This window comes from Polypterus senegalus, chromosome 2, assembly GCF_016835505.1.
Source record: "Polypterus senegalus isolate Bchr_013 chromosome 2, ASM1683550v1, whole genome shotgun sequence".
NCBI lineage: Eukaryota > Metazoa > Chordata > Cladistia > Polypteriformes > Polypteridae > Polypterus > Polypterus senegalus.
In genome coordinates this window covers 120,570,031-120,589,191 of record NC_053155.1, presented here as the reverse complement: position 1 = coordinate 120,589,191, position 19,161 = coordinate 120,570,031, and the positions used below count along the sequence as shown (strand labels likewise).

Genomic DNA, 19,161 nt, shown 5'->3' with positions numbered 1-19,161 from the left:
GAATACAGTGGCGTAGTGATAGTGACGAGCTGGTATGTGGTCCAGAGATTGTTCCTGTCTCCTGCAAGATGCATGCTGCGCGACCTTCAATGAAATAATTTATTGCAGCAGTACTATCTCTTTCAAATGTACTAACCCCCAATTCCTCAATACGGGCTGTTAGAGCTTTGAAATGTGCGAATGTGTATCATTGAGGAGTTTTATTTAAAATGTAATACATGCTGTGATTGGGTAGCTTCTCAGCCATCCTCCAATAGAGTCCCTTGTATGAAATCAACTGGGCAAACAAACTGAGGAAGCATGTACCATAAATTAAAAGACCCATTGTCCACAGAAAGCCGTGAACCAGCGAAAGATCCGTGATATATATTTAGACATGCTTACATTTAAAATCCGCGATAGAGTGAAGCCGCGAAAGTTGAAGCGTGATATAGCGAGGGATCACTTTTTTTCACTTTTATTCTCTCAGTCACAATCACGATACATGCTAACACCAAACCCCAAGGGATGTGATGCTGTTAGTTTTTATTTGAAACTGGGAATAACTGTAGATTTGAGTGGTGTTTTCAGACATTGGAACTGGACATTCTCTGATCTGGATGGATAAAAGCTGACACACAAACGCTGGTAAATCTGCCTTATTTGTATCTCACTGTCACGTGATTTTTTTTATTCAGTTTTATTGAGTGTTCCTGCTCACGCTGAATTAGTATGCACCTTATGGTCCATGATGTCAAAGCCACACTGACAAAAATAACAGAGACATAGGTATATATGATATTTGGAATTATTCATTTTATGAACTGTGTAGTACATTTCAGAAAACATTGTGGCATTATTACTAAAATATGAAAAACGTTTTTTTTTTTAACAATGTGTTTATACAGATTATTGTAGAAATTGAACATGCATGAAATGCACGTGTTCCAAATAACGATCTATTATTTCCACTCTAAAACTCCAGCACTTCCCTCCCAGATAATCAAGACATGAACTGGGAGAACTTTGTGCACATTCTGCAGCAGTGTTGGGATGGAATAGCAGGCAGCTTGCTGCTTGTCTTTTTTGGCATATTTACAAGACAAAAGACGCTGACGGAGAGGTGTGAAGGGATTTAAGATGGGCTAGATTTATGAGTTTTTTCATAGGCTTTGGTAATTCTAAGGTTGTTAAGGGTAAATTTTTCACAAATGTTAGAAATATTCCTTCACTTACAGAACAGTTAACCTCATGGCATAGTTTACCAGGTAAGGTGGTGAATTGCAGTTCTATGATGATCTGCAGATCATGACTCGTGCACATCAAGGCCTAATTAAAAATGACATTTACCCAAAACATTCTAGCTGCAGCTGACCACCTGACCATGAAGTCATTTATTATCTATACTGTAGCTCACATCATTTGTAATGATTCAAGACCAATGTGCACTGCTGCCACCTGGTGGACCAAGTTTTTCACATAACAGAAACGTATAAACATTTGCAAAGCAACTGGCCAGGAAGGCGCTCCTGGCCATGTACTAAGAACCTGCCCACAGTAGCTGGCTGCTGTCTTTCTGACTCATTTAAACTTTTCCTACTCCAGTCTGTGGTTCATTTCTATTTAAAGATAGCCTACAATTATTTAGAAACCTAAGAAATTTAGAGAGACCTGCCTCAATTATTATCACACAGTAGTGGGTAAATCAGTCATAATGAAGTCGTAATGTTTTGAAAGGCTATTGATGAAACATTTCATCTCTAGCTTCCCTGCCAGTTTACACTCTCTCCAGTTTGCTTATTACTATAACAAGTCCATAGAGGATGTCATTTTTCTTGTTTAACACACTGTTCTGTCTCACTAAACCAGTAAAATACCAATGGCGGATTAATTTTCATAGACTCTGGCTCAGCATTCAGCACTATAATTCTATCTAAAAAGATATTTTGGCTCAGAAATCTGAAATTTGGCAGCAGTGCTCCATAGTCGCATTCTCCATTTATACTAAAAGACCACAATCTATGAAGTTTAGCAGCCATATATTCTCTCCACTGATCCTCAATATCGGGAAACAGCTGGCATGAAAGAATAAAGATGAGCTGCACCTTGTTTGTTTATAGTGAGAGGCAGAGCTCCAAAGCTTGTGATGTTATTGTAACAAGCACTGACCCTATATCTAAAGACAAAAAAAGCTAAAAAGCACTATAAGAAACAACCCACAAGGGCCTTCACCATTCATCCAGCTTCACAAAGCGAGAATAGATGCTCAGGATAACTTGCTCCAAGCAGCTGACACACAAAACCTATAAAACATCAGGACAAAATATGGAATGCTGGAGAGGTAAGAAAAATAAGGGACCTAGAGATAAGACTGCCAAAACCCATCATAAGGTTTAGTAACTAGTGACTAATTCAAAACACAAAATCAGTGGTCAAAGAAGAAAGCAGGAGTCTGTAACCAACACTAATTAAAAAGGTTCCCTAAAACAATAAATAACCTTGAAGCATGCCGAAGATTGTTTTATCAGATATTCCAAAGCTAGGATGCATGATATACTGCTTCTTCATCTTAAACATGGATGGCATGATGACACATCAATCCATATGACCTCATCACGTGACCAGTAATGACACAATGAGAGTCAACAACGCAACTAGAAATAAAACAACACAAAATGGTGTTGGGAACTGCACAACAAATAACAAACTCATAACAAATGATGGCAATAATACACCACCATCATAATATTAAAAATGAATTATTTAAAAAAGTTATAAAAAATGTTCAAAACTTTTAAAAAGATGACACTTCTGTGCATTGATTGCTAGATTGCTATAATATCAAATGCCAGCACGACTACAGCAGAGGCACCCGTCCACACAGTGCACAGAGAAAATATGATCTACAAAATCATTGTAGTAATGCTGCAGAAAATATGGGAGTGCATTATAAGTAACAAAATAAGATACATAAATCAAAAGCAAAGGCTGCCAGTTGTAACAACCTCACACTCATCAAAGATCCCCACAGGGTTGTTTTCTTCTGTTTTTACACACAGCTATATGATTGGACACCGCTTAAATTCTATCTTCACATTTGCTGACAACACATGAGAAAATATAAGTAAGCAATCGAGGTTAAGGTCAAGTCTTAACAGTTAGATGCCATGGCCACAGTCTCAACCTTAATAAAAACTTAGGAAATTGGGTTTTCGAGTTTTAAAATCCAAGGAGAGGGTCTGTTAGAGAGCTAACAGTTTTATGTTTTCAAGCAACCTTATAAATAACAACCTTACTTTGTCCACCAGTACAGAAGTTCATCAGTGCTTCTGCTTCCTGATTTAGCATGTCATTGCAGGCAGTGGCATGGCAGTTGGTCAAATTCTGTAATATAAGTCCTCACAAATGATGTTGAAGTTACTACGTGGCGTTGTCAGAATATAGCTTTTACAAATTCAGAATATTTACAGAGTTCATTGTCTTAGGAGTGTAAACAATATAATTAAGAATTACGGTCATCCAAGTCTAAAGCTTTTCTCTCCTGTCATCTAGCAAGCAATGCATGACTATAAAACACTTGTACTACCATACCTAAAAAAACATTTTTTTTCTTCATCATTAAGACTTTTATATGATCTCTTCTAGGGCAGTGATGACTGTTGCATTGTAATTTATTCATACACCTAAAGTCATTTTATGCTGGATTTGTTGTTTCATTAATGTTATAAATATTGTTAGAATTGCATTACTGTTTACATTTGAATTTCTACATTTATGATAATAAACTGTATTATTCGTTAGACCTCTCAGAGGCAGGGACAAGTAGCCTAGTCAGAATTGAGAGAAGGATGAATAGATACAAAAACTGAGCTGTCCTTAAAAAAGCCTACTCCACAGTGCTTGCAAGCTCACATTGTGGTGACTTTTTACCTTTCAGCAAGATAATGACCTGAAGTTACACAGCCAGGACATGGCTGGTTTTGGGACAAGTCTAAGACTGTCCTTGAGGGCTCCAGACATAGTCCAGTTTACAGATTCTTCATATTCAGCCTAATGATGCTTGAGAGTATCTGCCAGGAAGAATGGGATAAGCTGCCCAAATCCAAGTGTGCAAAGCGTGTTGAGAGAGTCTTACCCAAAAAGACCTCAAGATGTAATTGCTGCCATGGGGCTTCTACAACGCACTGAATTAAAAGTCTGAATACTTATACTACTGATCAAAAGTTCTAGAAACACCTCGTTTTTTTCAGTTTTTCTTCAAATTTAAACAGTTGAAAAGCAACGAATGACCTAAATGATGAAAAGGTAAGTAGGTAACTGCCAGAGGTTTAAATTTAAAGTTTAAGTTAGCAAAAACTAAAAAAAAGAAAATATCAGAATATTACAAACATGACTTCTTCAGGGAACAACTGATAGGTTACAACCTATAGATGTTCTGCAGCAATTAAAGTAAATAAAGCCTTGCAAGTTGAAGCAAGCAATTTGCACAGATGTCCCAATTTTTGGCGATTACTTTCAAACCCTCTGTCCGTCTTAAAGCAGAGTTGATACCACACCCTCTACACCCGAGAAATTTGTAAGTTCCAGTGTTAAAAGCAAGAAAATGCCAATTAACAAGTGAAATGAATTGCAAAAAAAGAATACTTTGAGAACCACTGATTTAAATCACAGTGAACATATAATGTATTTTTCTTCTCTCTTCTGTTGGAATGGAGAGAGGAACCATATAGTCTTGTGTAAAAAATATTTTGTTTAGTTTTGCCAAATGAGAGTTTTTTGTTTTCTTCATTTATGATTTTGTTATCTCTATTGGCATCAATTTGGAAAACAGAATGATAATTAAACTTTTAACAAGGCTTTATGTTCAGTTTTCAACTGATGTTAACTCATTCAACCAAATAATTTGTGGCCAGTTTCACCTAGGTATCAATTGGGCATTAAGAGGCTAATTCTCCCTAGCTCAATTTTCAATTTAATTTATTTATGTATCACACTCTTCACAGAGTGTCAAGATGTCTCAATTTCTCATCCAGATAGTTTTTAAAGTTTGTCAAGATTTCTCCTTCAACTACATGTCTCAATAATTTGTTCCAGATTCCCACAACTCTTTTCTTAAAGAAGTGCTTCCTGGATTCAGTCCTAAATGCCCTTCCCTTTAATTTCCACCGGTGTCCTAGAGTACATGATTCACCAATCATGTGAAAGAATTCTGCTGGATCTAAATTTTTCAATGCATTTGAAAATTTTGGACATCTGGATTAAGGCCCCATACAATATTCTCTGCTCAAGACTAAAATGTAATCCAAGCAACAGAGGTCAGCAAGACTTGAGATTGAAATGAAACAAAGAAAACAAGGAACGGTCCGATGATCATCATCTCAAAAGTAAGTTCAAGATGGGAGCTACAAAATTAACATACATTCATCTATCAGATGGCATTGAATAGGTCATGAGATGTCACATGCACTGTGCTCCCTGGGCAACAATAAAGCATTCTGTTAGGAAAAACATAATCTGATGACGAAAACTAAATAGTTACAGTAATCAAAACAAAATGAATATCTTATGAATAAAACTTTAAACATATAAAAAATCAAAACAACAGAAGTACTACAAATGCAATATCTGGAATTAGCTTAATCCTGTTCAGGGTTTTGGGGAAGCAAAATGTGTTCCGATAACCTCAAGGCTTAACTTTGGCTAATCTAAGGAAGTGATTGCAGACTTTAGATAGCAGGGCAGGAATGAACACTGGACAGTGTGCCAGTCCATCAGAGGACACACACTCACATTTACTCATACAGGGACAATTTAGAGCAGCTGTTCAACCTAATCTGCATAATTGTCATCTTCAAACACACGTGTTTCAAAAAAATGATCAAAAATATCTATTAAAACAAAAAGGTACTTAATTATGAGAGCAAGAAAGTCACAGCAGTTCTGTTATAGTTATCATGGACCATTCATCTAAAAAGAATACCAATTTATCTTGCAATCATTTTTGAGTAAACCACGCTTAAACATTTTGGGATGAAACTATGTACTGTACATAATATTATTGTGCAAGTGTTAGCCTAGCATTTCCACTTTATGCCATCTGTTATACAAGACTGATTCTGTTAAACTGCTTCCTTGAAAAGGCCTAGAACTGTAGGAGCAGAACCTAAGAGGTCAACACTAATTAAAGGGGAAATTCTAATTTATTTCCTGAAAATGTTCACAGTTTATCCTATACTTGAAAAAGAAGCACAGCATTGACAAGTAACATGGATGGCAGGTGATTGCGCAGTAAAGGAGAGACTAGAAAATGAGCCTCCAGGAAGTAGTCCATTGCATTTAAAGTCCTGAGTTGCTTAGCTATTTGTATGTGTTTGTTTCAAAAGGCCAATGAACCACAATAATGTACTTATTATTGGCTATTCAGTAAATTATTAAAACAGGTCTAATGTTGAATTAACTTGAACATATACCATTATATTGGGTACAGCACATTACATGTTTTTACACAGTTTAACCACCTTGATTGGACTTAGCTAAAATATTAATGTTAAACTTATTTCAGATAAACACAGGGCTGCAGTGTATTAATCTTGAAAACTAATAAAGTAGCCAAGTGAAAACCCACATCCTACTCCTGGGACCTATAGCAGAACGGATTAAATAAGACTTAGTGGGTTCCTGGCTCTCAGCAGAAATGAATGAGTAAATCCAGTGAATGGGGGGTGTGCTTACTCTCCATGAAGGGTCTGCTGTCTGATAATATACATTCTGCATGAAGAATCAGCTTTAAAGTATTTATAGTAAAAATTTCATCCTACATCTGATAATGCATTTTTTCTTTATTGTTGTAATCTTTCTCATCATCATAAAGCAGTGATAAGCATTGCATACACTGGAAAACAGATTATAATACAAGGAATTCCCCAAATGAATACTAGCAGTGAGTTTTCAACTAAAAAAAGGGGACTCACTGAAGAAAATGTACTATTGGGATGTTCAATATACTGTATGTATGTCATTTACGTTATTCTAACCTAAAATAATTATGTACACTGTTAACTTAAGTTTTGCTTAACCCTATTGCCTAACATTGACTTATATTTGTTAGATGTCACACTAACACAATTAATTTATGTTTAAACAAAGCAATCAGTTGATTTTCTTTCAACAGAAGCATAATCTGTCTCAGGACTGTTGTCATGACTCACTTGTTTTATGCTAATCTTACTCAAGATGAATGCTAATCCTGAAAACATGGTATCCCTGCTTTCCTTATACATAGTTACATTTTGTTGATTTAACAAAAAATAATCAAGGTTTACCTACATGAATATACCACATTTGCATAAAGTGTGATATTTTGTATAAAGGACAGCCCCTTTTGATGAAAACACATTCCGAGCTTTGTATACTTAATAAGAATGTTGAAAACTTTTAGTAATTTTTTCTTTTCTCAAATGCCATGTGCTTTGTAGGATTGTGGAAGCCACTTTATGACTTTTTTGATAAATATCACTTTCTCTACATCAGAAATTTCACAGGGCAAACCCTGGACAAACAGAAAGCTGTTATGAAAAAGAGGATGATAGCAACATTGGATGCCATCATAAAAAAAAATCCCCTCTGGGAGGCACTCCCTTGGAGAACCTTTAGACACAGGCTCATTCCACCATGGTGTGCTAAGAAGTGCCTCTGGGGGTCTTTTCTGCTCACTGCTATCAGGCAATTCAGTGCTTGTACCTGATGTACTTGTTAACCCCTTAACGCGCACGTACCGGTCCCGGGACATAACAGCGTTTTAAAAACGTTACAGTAATGTGTGCATGCCCATCTGCCATGCATCTCGACATACTACCCATCAAATGAAACTTCAAAGTCTCGTCTTACCGATGATATAAACCATTTTGACACACAGCAACCACAGCACTGACACTAAAGCCTTTTTTACAGAGAAGTACGTACTTTTAAGAGTTGACTTTCCCTACCTTTGAAGACCCCCTGCAAGTCAAACATCAATATTTCCGAGCAGTATTGATCCCATTCTGTCCGTAAGGCTCCAGCGAATATAATCCAGTAAAACGATTAGGTCCAAAACACACGATATATCCTCAAAGGGACAAAAACTCCAGAAAACGTTTCATAACTTGAGACTAGCTACGTAATTTTTTTTCATTTCTATTGATCATATCAGACGTAATTTGTTTCTGTCGGCGATAACCATGCTACCGCATGTAACACGGAAGTGTTAGCTTCTGATCAACACCTAAGTTGGCCAATTACGACGGGTCTGGGGTTGACTGGCACCTCGTATAGCCAACGAGTGTCACAGACAGCTGAACGATGACGTACAACTCCAAACCCTGGTAGAATCTACCAGTTTGATTGGACACTGTGACTGACACTCAAAACTTACAGCCAATGAGCAGCCGAGCATTTTGATATGTAACTTGCCATACTAACTTGTAAACAAAACGATCGGAGCTGCGTGAAGGTGACATTTGTGCCAGTCTGCAGAGTTGGTGCGTGGTTGTTTATTGTGATTTCGCCAAGTTTTTTTGCATTTTAAATATGAATAAAAGTAGAAGTTTAAAAGTAAATACACTCTCGATTAAATAATAGATGCATGTACGCGGCGTGAAATTATACAATCGGCCCAGGTGACGTCTAATGGCAGAGAGCGACATGTGCCATGCCCTTGTGCTTTCTGCTTGCTAGTGATTGCTGCCATCAAGTGGCACATGGAAAAACGCTGAGCTGTGTTGTAACAGTTTGTAAAAGAAATGTATATAGTTTGTGTGCATTTTATAAAAAAAAAAGTAAAAAAAAAATATAAATATATTTTTGGCCCATAAGACTTGTATTGACTATTTTTACATAGAAATGTGTATTTTTTATTGTTTTTATTATTTTTATAACTAATAGAGTGACACTGTGTGTAGATATAGATTCCTTTAGGTGTAAGCTTTCAGTAGATATATGTGGGTTGAAGCATTCAAAAGTTATTACACTTTTTCCATACGTTCCAAAATGTGGATAATGGATAAACCATAGGTCCCTCTAAAAAGCACCTGCGCATGCCCACATAAAAACTGGTGTAAAAATGTCATTTTTACAGGTATTCTTTTCAAATTTGAAATGTGAGTAGTCAACAAGTTATTCTGTTGGTACATTGTGTGTTTCTGTCCCCACCTACCTACTGCAGCTTTATTTTCCTAAAAAAACAGGCGAGAACAAAAAAAATCATTTTTTCTGTGAGTTCTAATGTGCATAACTTTTGATCAGTCACACCTACAGTGATTCTGACTACTAAGGGTGAAACTAGAGAATGTTACCTTTACAAAGAGACCAAACATTTGTTTATACTCCAGATAGTTCAATAACAGCAATGATTCTAATTTGGAGAGGTCGAATTACAAGCGATTTAGCAAAAATGACCCCGCTTGATTTAAGCTTATGCAGATGTATTATCTGTCCTGTGAGTCTGTATTCTTTTTTTTTGTTTCTGTTGCTGTATGCATTTGAATTTTCCCATCAGATTAATAACGTTTATCTAATCTAATCTAATCTGATATAAAATCATCCTTTGTTTTCAATCAAAGCAACAATGTAATTAATGTTAAGATTACAAAACAGAGATTTTTTTACATTATACGGTGATAACTGAACAACTAATTACTTAACCAACATATGAGTGTGGTTATGGATCTGCTTGTGAGTCTTACTATGGTCTCATGCCCTCACCTATGTTTAGATCCTGGAAGTGTCCAATGATGCCTGGATAAATTATGATCTAAAGCTGGTTTAAGCAAATTTAAGAAATATGATTCCCTTCTCAGAACCGTGTGAAAAGAGAAATTAAGAAAATGAATGGATTGGTGGAAGGAAAATAATGTATAAAACAATTAATAACCATGTCCATTCTTATTAGTCATGCATCCCTAGATCTATAGTTATTGAAGGATACAATTTTTTGCTCCCAGTACAGGATAACTTAAAAAAAGAAAAGAGTGATAAACTCCATGTAATATTATAGTCTACGAAAATTCTGAAAGTACATTAAGAATGTTGGATGATGCAGTAGGTTGTGAGGAGCATGTATTCACTACGAATATCAGAAAATGTGTCCTACAGAAAGTTAAAGAGTGAAAACATCAAATATAATGTGTGGACCTGTGCTATTAGATTCAAATTAGGTAAAAGAAAAACTTCACAATTTTGAAATCCAAAGGAGCATGGAGCCAATGTGCATTTGTCTAAAAATAGTGATTATTTTTGTGTTCAAGTTTTTATTAAGAGAAATTATAAAGTGAACATTTTTTCATTGACCTTATATCACACTATTTGGAATAATAGAATAAATAACCTATAAGCTGCAGTGGGTTGGCACCCTGCCCGGGATTGGTTCCTGCCTTGTGCCCTGTGTTAGCTGGGATTGGCTCCAGCGGTTCCCTGTGACCCTGTATTCAGATTCAGCGAGTTGGAAAATGGATGGATGGATAACCTATATGACATGTATTATTGAGAGAAATTAAACAATTCAAAAACACTTGACTATTTTCTGCTATGCAATAATAAAAATAATTTGTCATCATTAAACCTATAAAAATGTCTTTACCCCTGGCTGCAATATTGGCAGGTAAACATATTTCAACTATGCACTGCTCTATCATACTTATTTCAGAACATCTCACACATGAGAAGACATACATAGTGACTTTTTTAATGCCTGCATTATAATTTACATTATGAAGCTACTGTACACTGTGCCATCAACCCAAACTAATTTCTTTGTTACAGATTAGATTATTCAGCCACCCTGAAGGCAGTGCCCATGGCAGAAGCAGGGGGGAAATCCTTTGGTTATTATTAGAAAAGGCTGCCTACAATGATTAGAGATAAAAGATGTATCTTGGCAATAGAAATCCAGAAGATATTTCTTTTTAATATGTAGATTTTAAAGAATTGGATGTGAATTGTTCATGAAATGATAGATATTAATTTGAAATGGATCAGACAAATTAAAAAACTGTATAACGACTGGTGAAGTTTTACTTTACTATTACTCCTCTCTTTCTCCGTCTGATTTGCAAGCAAATGTGGTCTTGTGAAATTTTTTGAAATAGTAAACCTACTTTTTTTTTGCACAGCTTAGATACCTCACTTAATATTGAACGATTGAACATTTTACTAATATGATGTCACTAGGATTTGGAGCCAGTTGTAGTAGATTTATGTGAATGTTGACAACCAACACTGTAGGGGATACAAGGCACAAGTGGATACACAAACTTACACTTAGTCAAATGAAAATAAAAAAAAGCTCAAAATTATTAAGGGAAACTGAAGGACCCAGTTAAAATTGACGAGAAAATGGATAGAACATAAAAACTCCACGCAGAACAGACCACGACTCAAACTTAGGTCCCAACCTGTCACTCCCACTTTTAGTTATTAGATAGATGATGGATACAGACATAGAAACGGTTCCAAGCTTACTTCCCCAAGATTTCTTTGGCTTCCCTGAAGGAATGTCAAAAATATCAAGTCTTCAAAGCTAATGGAGCTATAGAAAAAAACTCCATTAGCAAAAGTAAATATCGAGACTTTTCTCTGTCAGAGGATGATCTCACTCATAAATTTAAACACTTATTTACCAGGCTTACTAACGTTAGCTATATTCCACATAGTTAAGGTATATTTTCACAGCCAAAACCAAATCCAGTCACAGAGGAAGAAACTGTCAAAAAAAAGTATTCATCTCTAAATCTGCTTAAAATTTCTGAAACCCAAAAAAACAAATTAAAGATGCCTAAAATATCTTCTTTAGTGGCTTACAAAGATCTGCTCTCCTATAAATTTCACAAAGAATACCTGAAAATCATGATACGATCCATTTTCATATGATGATTTGCAAATAAAACATTCTCTTTTATATTGTTCAATGTGTTTATATCTTTTGATCATTTTGTCAAATGCTTAAAATAACCGCAAAAAGCACAAAAGTGAACAAAATAAATAAGTTGTATTCAAATTAAACCAAAGTTCTTTTCGCAGACTATTTTCTTTTAGATTCATTTGGTCAATCACCTTAAAGAACAAATAAAACTGTAGACTGCTGAATGAATAAGGTCAAGGCTAAGGTCAATGTTACTTGTCATCAGCAAATGTGTACATGTACATAGTGAGATGAGACAACATATCGCCATGAGCCCCGGTGCAAAATATAGCAACATACAACAAGGTGCAAGGTTCGACAGAAACCATAAATAGACAATACAACCATATAAACAGTATAGCACGAAAGGGATTAAACCTTCCAGAATAAAGTAATATTGCACTATAAGTAAGATATTGTACAGAGGCAATTTGTAGCATTGGACCACGTTGAATTAGTGATAAGTATAAGGTTAGCAAAAAAACAAAGAAGGACATAAATGTGCCTGTAAACAGAAGATAAAGTGCAAAAAGTCCAAATTGTAATATGATAAGTATATAAAGCATAAAATTAGGTAGTACACTGAAATGACACTGGTTAAACAGGAACTAGACATTTTTGTGCATTCAGAACTCTGATGGCCTGTGCCATGAAATTGTCACTCAGTCTTGCAAAAAACAGACTGGAAACTTCAACGCTGTTTACCAGATGGTAGAAGAAAGAAGAGTCCATGTAAAAGGTGGGAATAGTCTTTCACAATGTTATTGGCTCTGTTATAGCACCAGGTTTGGTAAACATCTTTCATGGGAGGTAGAGGCATACTAATAACCTTGTCAGATGCTTTCACTATCCGCTGTAGTGTGTTGCAATCCGAAACATTACAGTTCCCATGCCAGACAGTGATGCAGCTCAAGGGCAGACTTTCAATGGTACTCCTATAAAATGTAGTGAGGACTAGTGAGGGGAGGCTAATTCTTTTCAGTCTTTTCAGACTGATGTTTACATTTGATTTTTGATGTTTACATTTGTATTTGGCCAATATCTCTCTATTATAAAAGAAAATCCTGAGACAAGGCGAGACAAGACTATTTCTAAGAGATTTTTTCCAAGTCTTGCAAGACAAGACTTTTGCCATGAGATTTTTTCTCAACCATATTCAACCACGCCCGCAGTCCTCTTACCTCTCATTCGTGTGAATGCTTTTCACATACACAGTTCCTGCTCTCTCAGCTCTTATAAATTTTTATGCTTTCCTCACTTTAAGATCCCAAAAATAATACTTATTATGTCCGAATCTTATTGAAGAATTTCATCCCGAAGTGTTATGAGCTGGAAAAATGAGTACACAGGCAATCTTAGCACTGAGAAACGATGAAGTCAAACAAATTAACGCAAAAATTGTTGATTGATTACATGGCAAATTGGTTAAATGCATATCAATAGACTATGCTGAGACAGTTGGTGGTGATCATGCTGAAGATGAAAACATCAACTTACAATATCCAGAAGAATACAGAAGAAGGATGTATCCAAGAAAGGTAATGTAGTACATCTTCCGGGAGAACCTTAGACACCAAAGAAGATCTTGATATGCCATTCATATTAAAAAGTTAACAGCTTCATGTTAGAATAGATTTTGCAAAGACAATTAACAAATCACAGAGACAAATATTCTATAAAGTCGGTTTATTTATTAGAGAGAAAGAAACGAAATTCACCCATGGGCAGATATACCTTGTGTTGTCATGATGTAAATCCAAACACAGAATCAAAATTCAATGCGATATTGACTAAAATTTAATTCAAAAAATTGTTTTTACAAAAATTTTACAGTAAAAGTGTAAGTTTAAAAAGCATTTTAATTATGTTAATTTCAAACCCAAATAGAACAAAATCGTATAATGCAATGAATATCTCTAATGCAACATGAAACATAATTTACTTTCAAATTATTACGTTTTACTAATTTATAATATGGTTAACTACTCGCTGTAATGTAAAATAGTTAGTTCTATTATGTATATGTAACAATTCCCATGAAAATAACAATGTTTAAATTGTATATCTGCATCCCCATACGTGAGCGGCAGAAACGCAAACTGACTAGTACATAGCGCCAGACTGGGGATTGGTGAGTGAAGCGAGCAGGGGGCAAAGCCTAAGAAAGACCTAGATTGGCTGTAGGAGATGCCTATGTTCTGTCTGTATTAAATGTAATGCAGTAGGGTCAATGTTTAATTTTGGAGGGAAAATGGAAGCAATGTAAAAAGATAATAATGATATGTATGTTCATACAGTTGATTCTGAGTTGGTTGTACTTCTTGCTAAACTACCCTTTCGATTAAAAAGGGAGCATTTACCTTGTTACATATAGACTTTCAATTTTTTTAATTCAATATGTTATACATTATAAACATATGCGGAATGGCACATGAAAAATAGCCCCTATGACCACTAGTGGGTAAAACAGCACCCCAAACCCAAGACACAACTTCACAGACACAGTCATGGGTTCACAAATACATCTAACAGGCTTCTCCACAAATATTCCAACACAAGTCATATAGAACCAACATTGATTATTCTTCTATACTCCTTCCACACCTCCCAGCAAGCATTATGCACCTCCTCCTGACCCCGACTCCTCCTGGAGGTGAGATGGCCCCTTTTTTCTGCCCTTCTAGTGCTAAATTATTGCACTGCGGAAGCACCTCAAAGTGATGACAGCTTTACCCTACATCTCTCCCTGGCAGCACCCAGCAGGGTTGCCCAATGAGACTACCCTACCCTATGGGTGCCTGTGTGGGTATACTATAAAAGAATAATTGTAGGGTAACATAGCATTCATTATACAGAAACAACATAAAAGATTAATACATATGTCCAGGCATACCAAAGCAGATAAAGGTCAAGTGAACAACAGGCTAACCTTGACCCTTCCACCTAGGAGTCATCTTTCTGCATGATCATGACAGACCACATACTGTGAGAAACTCTTGTAAAAGCTGTTATGAAGCTTTGCATGGAAGATGATGAAGCATCCACTTTGTAATTCAACCTTTATACAGAGTTACTAGCATCAGGTTTAGTCTTTTGAAAAAGCCAGTGACATCAAACTACCTTCAGCTGCTACATTATAGTGGATTTATAATTACTCTTTGGGCTTAGATATAGATAATACTACACATGGGCTTAGATATAGATAATATGTGATAAGAGAAGGAATGCCCCAGCAATTATGTGGTAGGAGGGAGACCTGTTAACTCATACTGTATGTGGCTCCCTACTCCACATTATGATTAGCAGGTAATCTGGGGGTGGCCTGTTCCTTTAAACATGGTATTTAGGATTGAAGGGATACCTGGAACGGCTAAGGAGAATTCATAAACACTGCCCCAGGAACCCCCTGGATTCATCCAGAAGTATTTCTAGATTGCAGATTAACACCCCTTCCCTTCCAACAATAGCTCTTGAGGCTTATTTAGTGAGTGTGTGTGTATTTTTGTCATAACTGTAGGCTAATTAGTTTTTAGGTGTCAAAGTTATTCTTTATTACTCAAACTGGAGAACATACAGCAATCAAATGTTTGGACATTCTATACTGTACTGTTTGCAATATGTGTGACACTGTTTTTATGGTTGTATGTTGTTTTTAATTTACTTGGCTCACACAGTCATTTGATGACTCTTTTAATACTGAATGGCCTCAATATATGCTTCTTGCAAAGTACCATCTTGCCTACCTAACTTTTACATACAAATTTGAAAGCTTTCTTTTTTGGTTTATTAATCCAAGCTTTTTCTGATTTTCATATTTACCTTTATAGTGTGATAATTAAAAAAATACTTTCTCACCTTTGAATTAGAAAAATACATGTTTTGATTGCGTGGCAAATCTCCTGAGTAGGTTCCTTAATAAGGAGACATTGTGAAAAATAAGACAGTTAAAACTACTTATTTGGAAACAAGGTGCATTTGTGATAAGCAAAAACTAAAAAACACTGTGTTATCCATGATATTACTATCGCTAAAGACAAACTGAAGTACATGAATGTTGAACTACAAAACACATCACGTTCAACAAGTCACTTAGCTTTTAAAAGCGTCTATCCACAAATAGGATAAAATACTCTACTACATAACTGGAAGTTTTTATTAGACAGCCATTTGGACAGAAGGAAAATAGCTGAGCTTGAGTGGAAATTAATCCCTTAGGAACTAATTAACATAGCCTCAGGAAAGCAAAATCAAAATAATAAAATCTTACCCGAGGGGTTCTCTGTGGAATAGGCCAAATTCACTTCTCCTCCCTTATTCCAATCCATAGAGGCACTTCCATTTTGTGATTGCTTTTGAGTTGCTGATCTGAATGTAATAAACACACAGAAAGCATAAATGCAGTTTTAGATACAATGGCAGTGGGTGCTGCTGATTTTTGTTATACAGGTGATATACGAGTTAATTGCCTTTGTTTTGTGACTTAATGAATATCAGAATGGCACTGCACCTCACTTTTCCAAGTACCAGGAGTATATCACTGGTCATGTCCAGGTGCAATTGTGGCATTTCCAGCATGTTGAGTGAATGGGTGCCGCCACATTGGCCCAGTATCTGTGAATCTTGCTTAAATAAAAGTAGGATTGCTGTAATTCTGTATTGAAGATGCCGGGTTCAGAAAATAGACGGATGGATCAGTAGGCTTTAAGAATTAATAATTAATCAAGATAGAGGACATAAGCCTAACCAGATTTCTTAGCATGCAGGATTATAAAAAATCCCTGTGTTCAGAAGAATGCTGCAATCCTGAATGACCTAATTTTAACAACCCATCTAAAATTGACTACTCTATTAATATAACACAGACAAGTCCATTGTCTAACAGATAATGACAGCAGAAGTACATGCAATTCCAGTTTTAAATGTTTTTTTCAATCTACATAACAATTATAAAAAAATATGACATATGAGTATTAAAACTGTCAAGTGGTTGTATTAAATAGTACAACTGTCTGTAGAACAAAATTATTCTTCTTTATCTCTGTATCAATACAGCACAGTTTGTTCTTCATGCGCAGCTTTGTTTTTCAACCCATAGACATGAAATTTGGCAGACAGGTACTTCTCACCATAAGTATGGTTTCTGACACCATTTCAGCCTTGGCTCAGGGTCAGAAAGAGTGGCATGAAAGCACAACATGATTTATAAACTGTGAAATAACTGTAATGTAATGGTTAGTGGATTTGCCTTTCAATCCAGGTGTCTGGGCTCAATTCTGACCCACTCCATTTTACTTTTTTCTTTAATCAAGCATTTCCTGGCCTTTTTTTTGCATCATGGACCAAGTCACCCTAGGCTGAGACTTTTTTGTCTATGTAGTTATTTATTGCTGTTTGGAGTTGCAGGGATAATGTCTAGTGATGTGCAAAACAGAATAGTTTCAAGTCACATACAGCTTTGTGAAACTAGTATTAAAATTTGTTTCGCAGCCCATTTCACAATTGTGAACAAGAAAGCTAATTAAAAAGTTTTTTTTGGTGGTTTTCACATGTATTTTTTATTTTTAGGGTTGAAAACAAGGAATACTTCTCCCTACGGCCTTATTTACACTTCCATGTTCGCCTGTATTCTTTTCTGCAGCTATGTAATGCAGTGGTCACAAACTCCGGTCCTGGAGGGCCGCAGTGGCTGCAGGTTTTCATTCTAACCCTTTTCTTAATTAGTGGCCTGTTTTTGCTGCTAATTAACTTCTTTTGAATTCATTGTAAATGATTTGCTCTTGAAAACTCAGACCCCTTCATTGTTTCTTTTTCATTAGCTGTCAAACAATAATGAGACATAAAATGAACCAAAACATGACCATCAAACTGTGTCCACCATACAGAATCAAAAAATATAGAAAGATGAAGGTCTCAGGAATGCTGATCTGCTCAGGTCCCCAAAATATTTTACCAGTGCTCGTAGAAAAGAGAAAATCAACAATTTTGGAAATGTATGTTATTACACAATGAGAGCAGCAACAAGCCATGGGGTTAAAGAACAGGTTTAATTAACAACAGCAATCGGTGCCTAATTAACCAACTGGTTGGAGTGAAGTTGGATGGAGTTTGTGGCTGTGACTTAGTTGGTCTTCTGTTGGCTCCCTCACTTCATGTTTCATTTCTGTTTGGGTGCGATTCAAGGAAAAAAACTAAACAATTCAGAGGAATGATGAAGAAATTCAGGGGAACAGATCTTAAAAAACAAGTCCATTAAAATGAAAGGAAAAGGTCACCAATTAAGAAAAGGATTTGAATGAAAGCCTGCAGCAGCCCTCCAGGAACGAAGTTTGAGACCACTGATGTAATGCATATACTGTAATCTGTTGCACTCTAGTAAAATCTTTAATTCTATTTCTGCCTCTCCCTCACAACTCTTTGAAAGATTTTAATGCATTTTTTAAAAATGGTTCATTCTGCATATTTCCACACAAAGAGGCAACAAAACATCCCATTGTGTACAGCATTGTGTTTTCTCCACAGGAAAACCTCACTGTATAGGAAGCCACCAAGTGACCTAGACATCACCATCTCTGCTTTCTTAATCCTCATGGAAAAGGTTGAGGATATGCACTCTTCAAGCACCATGGAGTTTCAAGTTTCGTTTCTGTTTCTGATGCATCTTTTGGATTTCAATCACCAAGTTTGGCATAATAATTGGCCCAATGGGGATCAGACTACCAGAATACATCTGATGACTCAACAAAATGTCTACAGATGACAGGAAATGAATCAGGTCATTTTTTTCCATCTTTACTTAAATACTAAATAACAGGCAATCACATGCAGAATTAATGCATGTAGATGATTTCAGACAGGACTAAATACATTTCTTCTTATGCCAATGGCATGAATTTGGCTGGAAGTGAAACACATTTTGTTTTGTGTACTAAAATACAGAGTTTTCCTTTTAATTTAATTTTGCACAAATCATTTTTCTCAACACTGGTGATGTCTTGTCACTACACCATCATCACAATCTGCATGGCACTAATCCTGCATTGTTTTTGAAGCTATACTTAAATCTCTTAATGGGCCAGGATAACCAGTAGTATTTAGTGTAGACACAATCATTTTCTCACTTTAAATATGCAGATGATATTTCCAAATAATGCCTAGGAAAAGCTGAGTAAGACAGCTGTTTCTGCGTAAATAAGGCTGATTTGGCATCTTTTGGTATACTCTACACGCGTGTTTGTTTGTATGTCTGT

General features: G+C 35.9%; 1 protein-coding gene across 2 annotated transcripts in view; it reads right to left on the bottom strand.

Annotated features, from left to right (window-relative positions):
• The window catches only part of LOC120523292 (immunoglobulin superfamily member 5-like), a 207,799-nt gene that overhangs the window by 26,874 nt on the left and 161,764 nt on the right, over positions 1-19,161 (bottom strand). For both annotated transcript variants that reach the window (XM_039744494.1, XM_039744495.1), the window contains 2 exons: positions 16,182-16,279; positions 15,770-15,825 (listed from right to left, as the gene is read on the bottom strand). In XM_039744494.1, the coding sequence (XP_039600428.1) occupies positions 15,770-15,825; positions 16,182-16,279 (154 nt within the window). The remainder of the gene's footprint in view (positions 1-15,769; positions 15,826-16,181; positions 16,280-19,161) is intronic.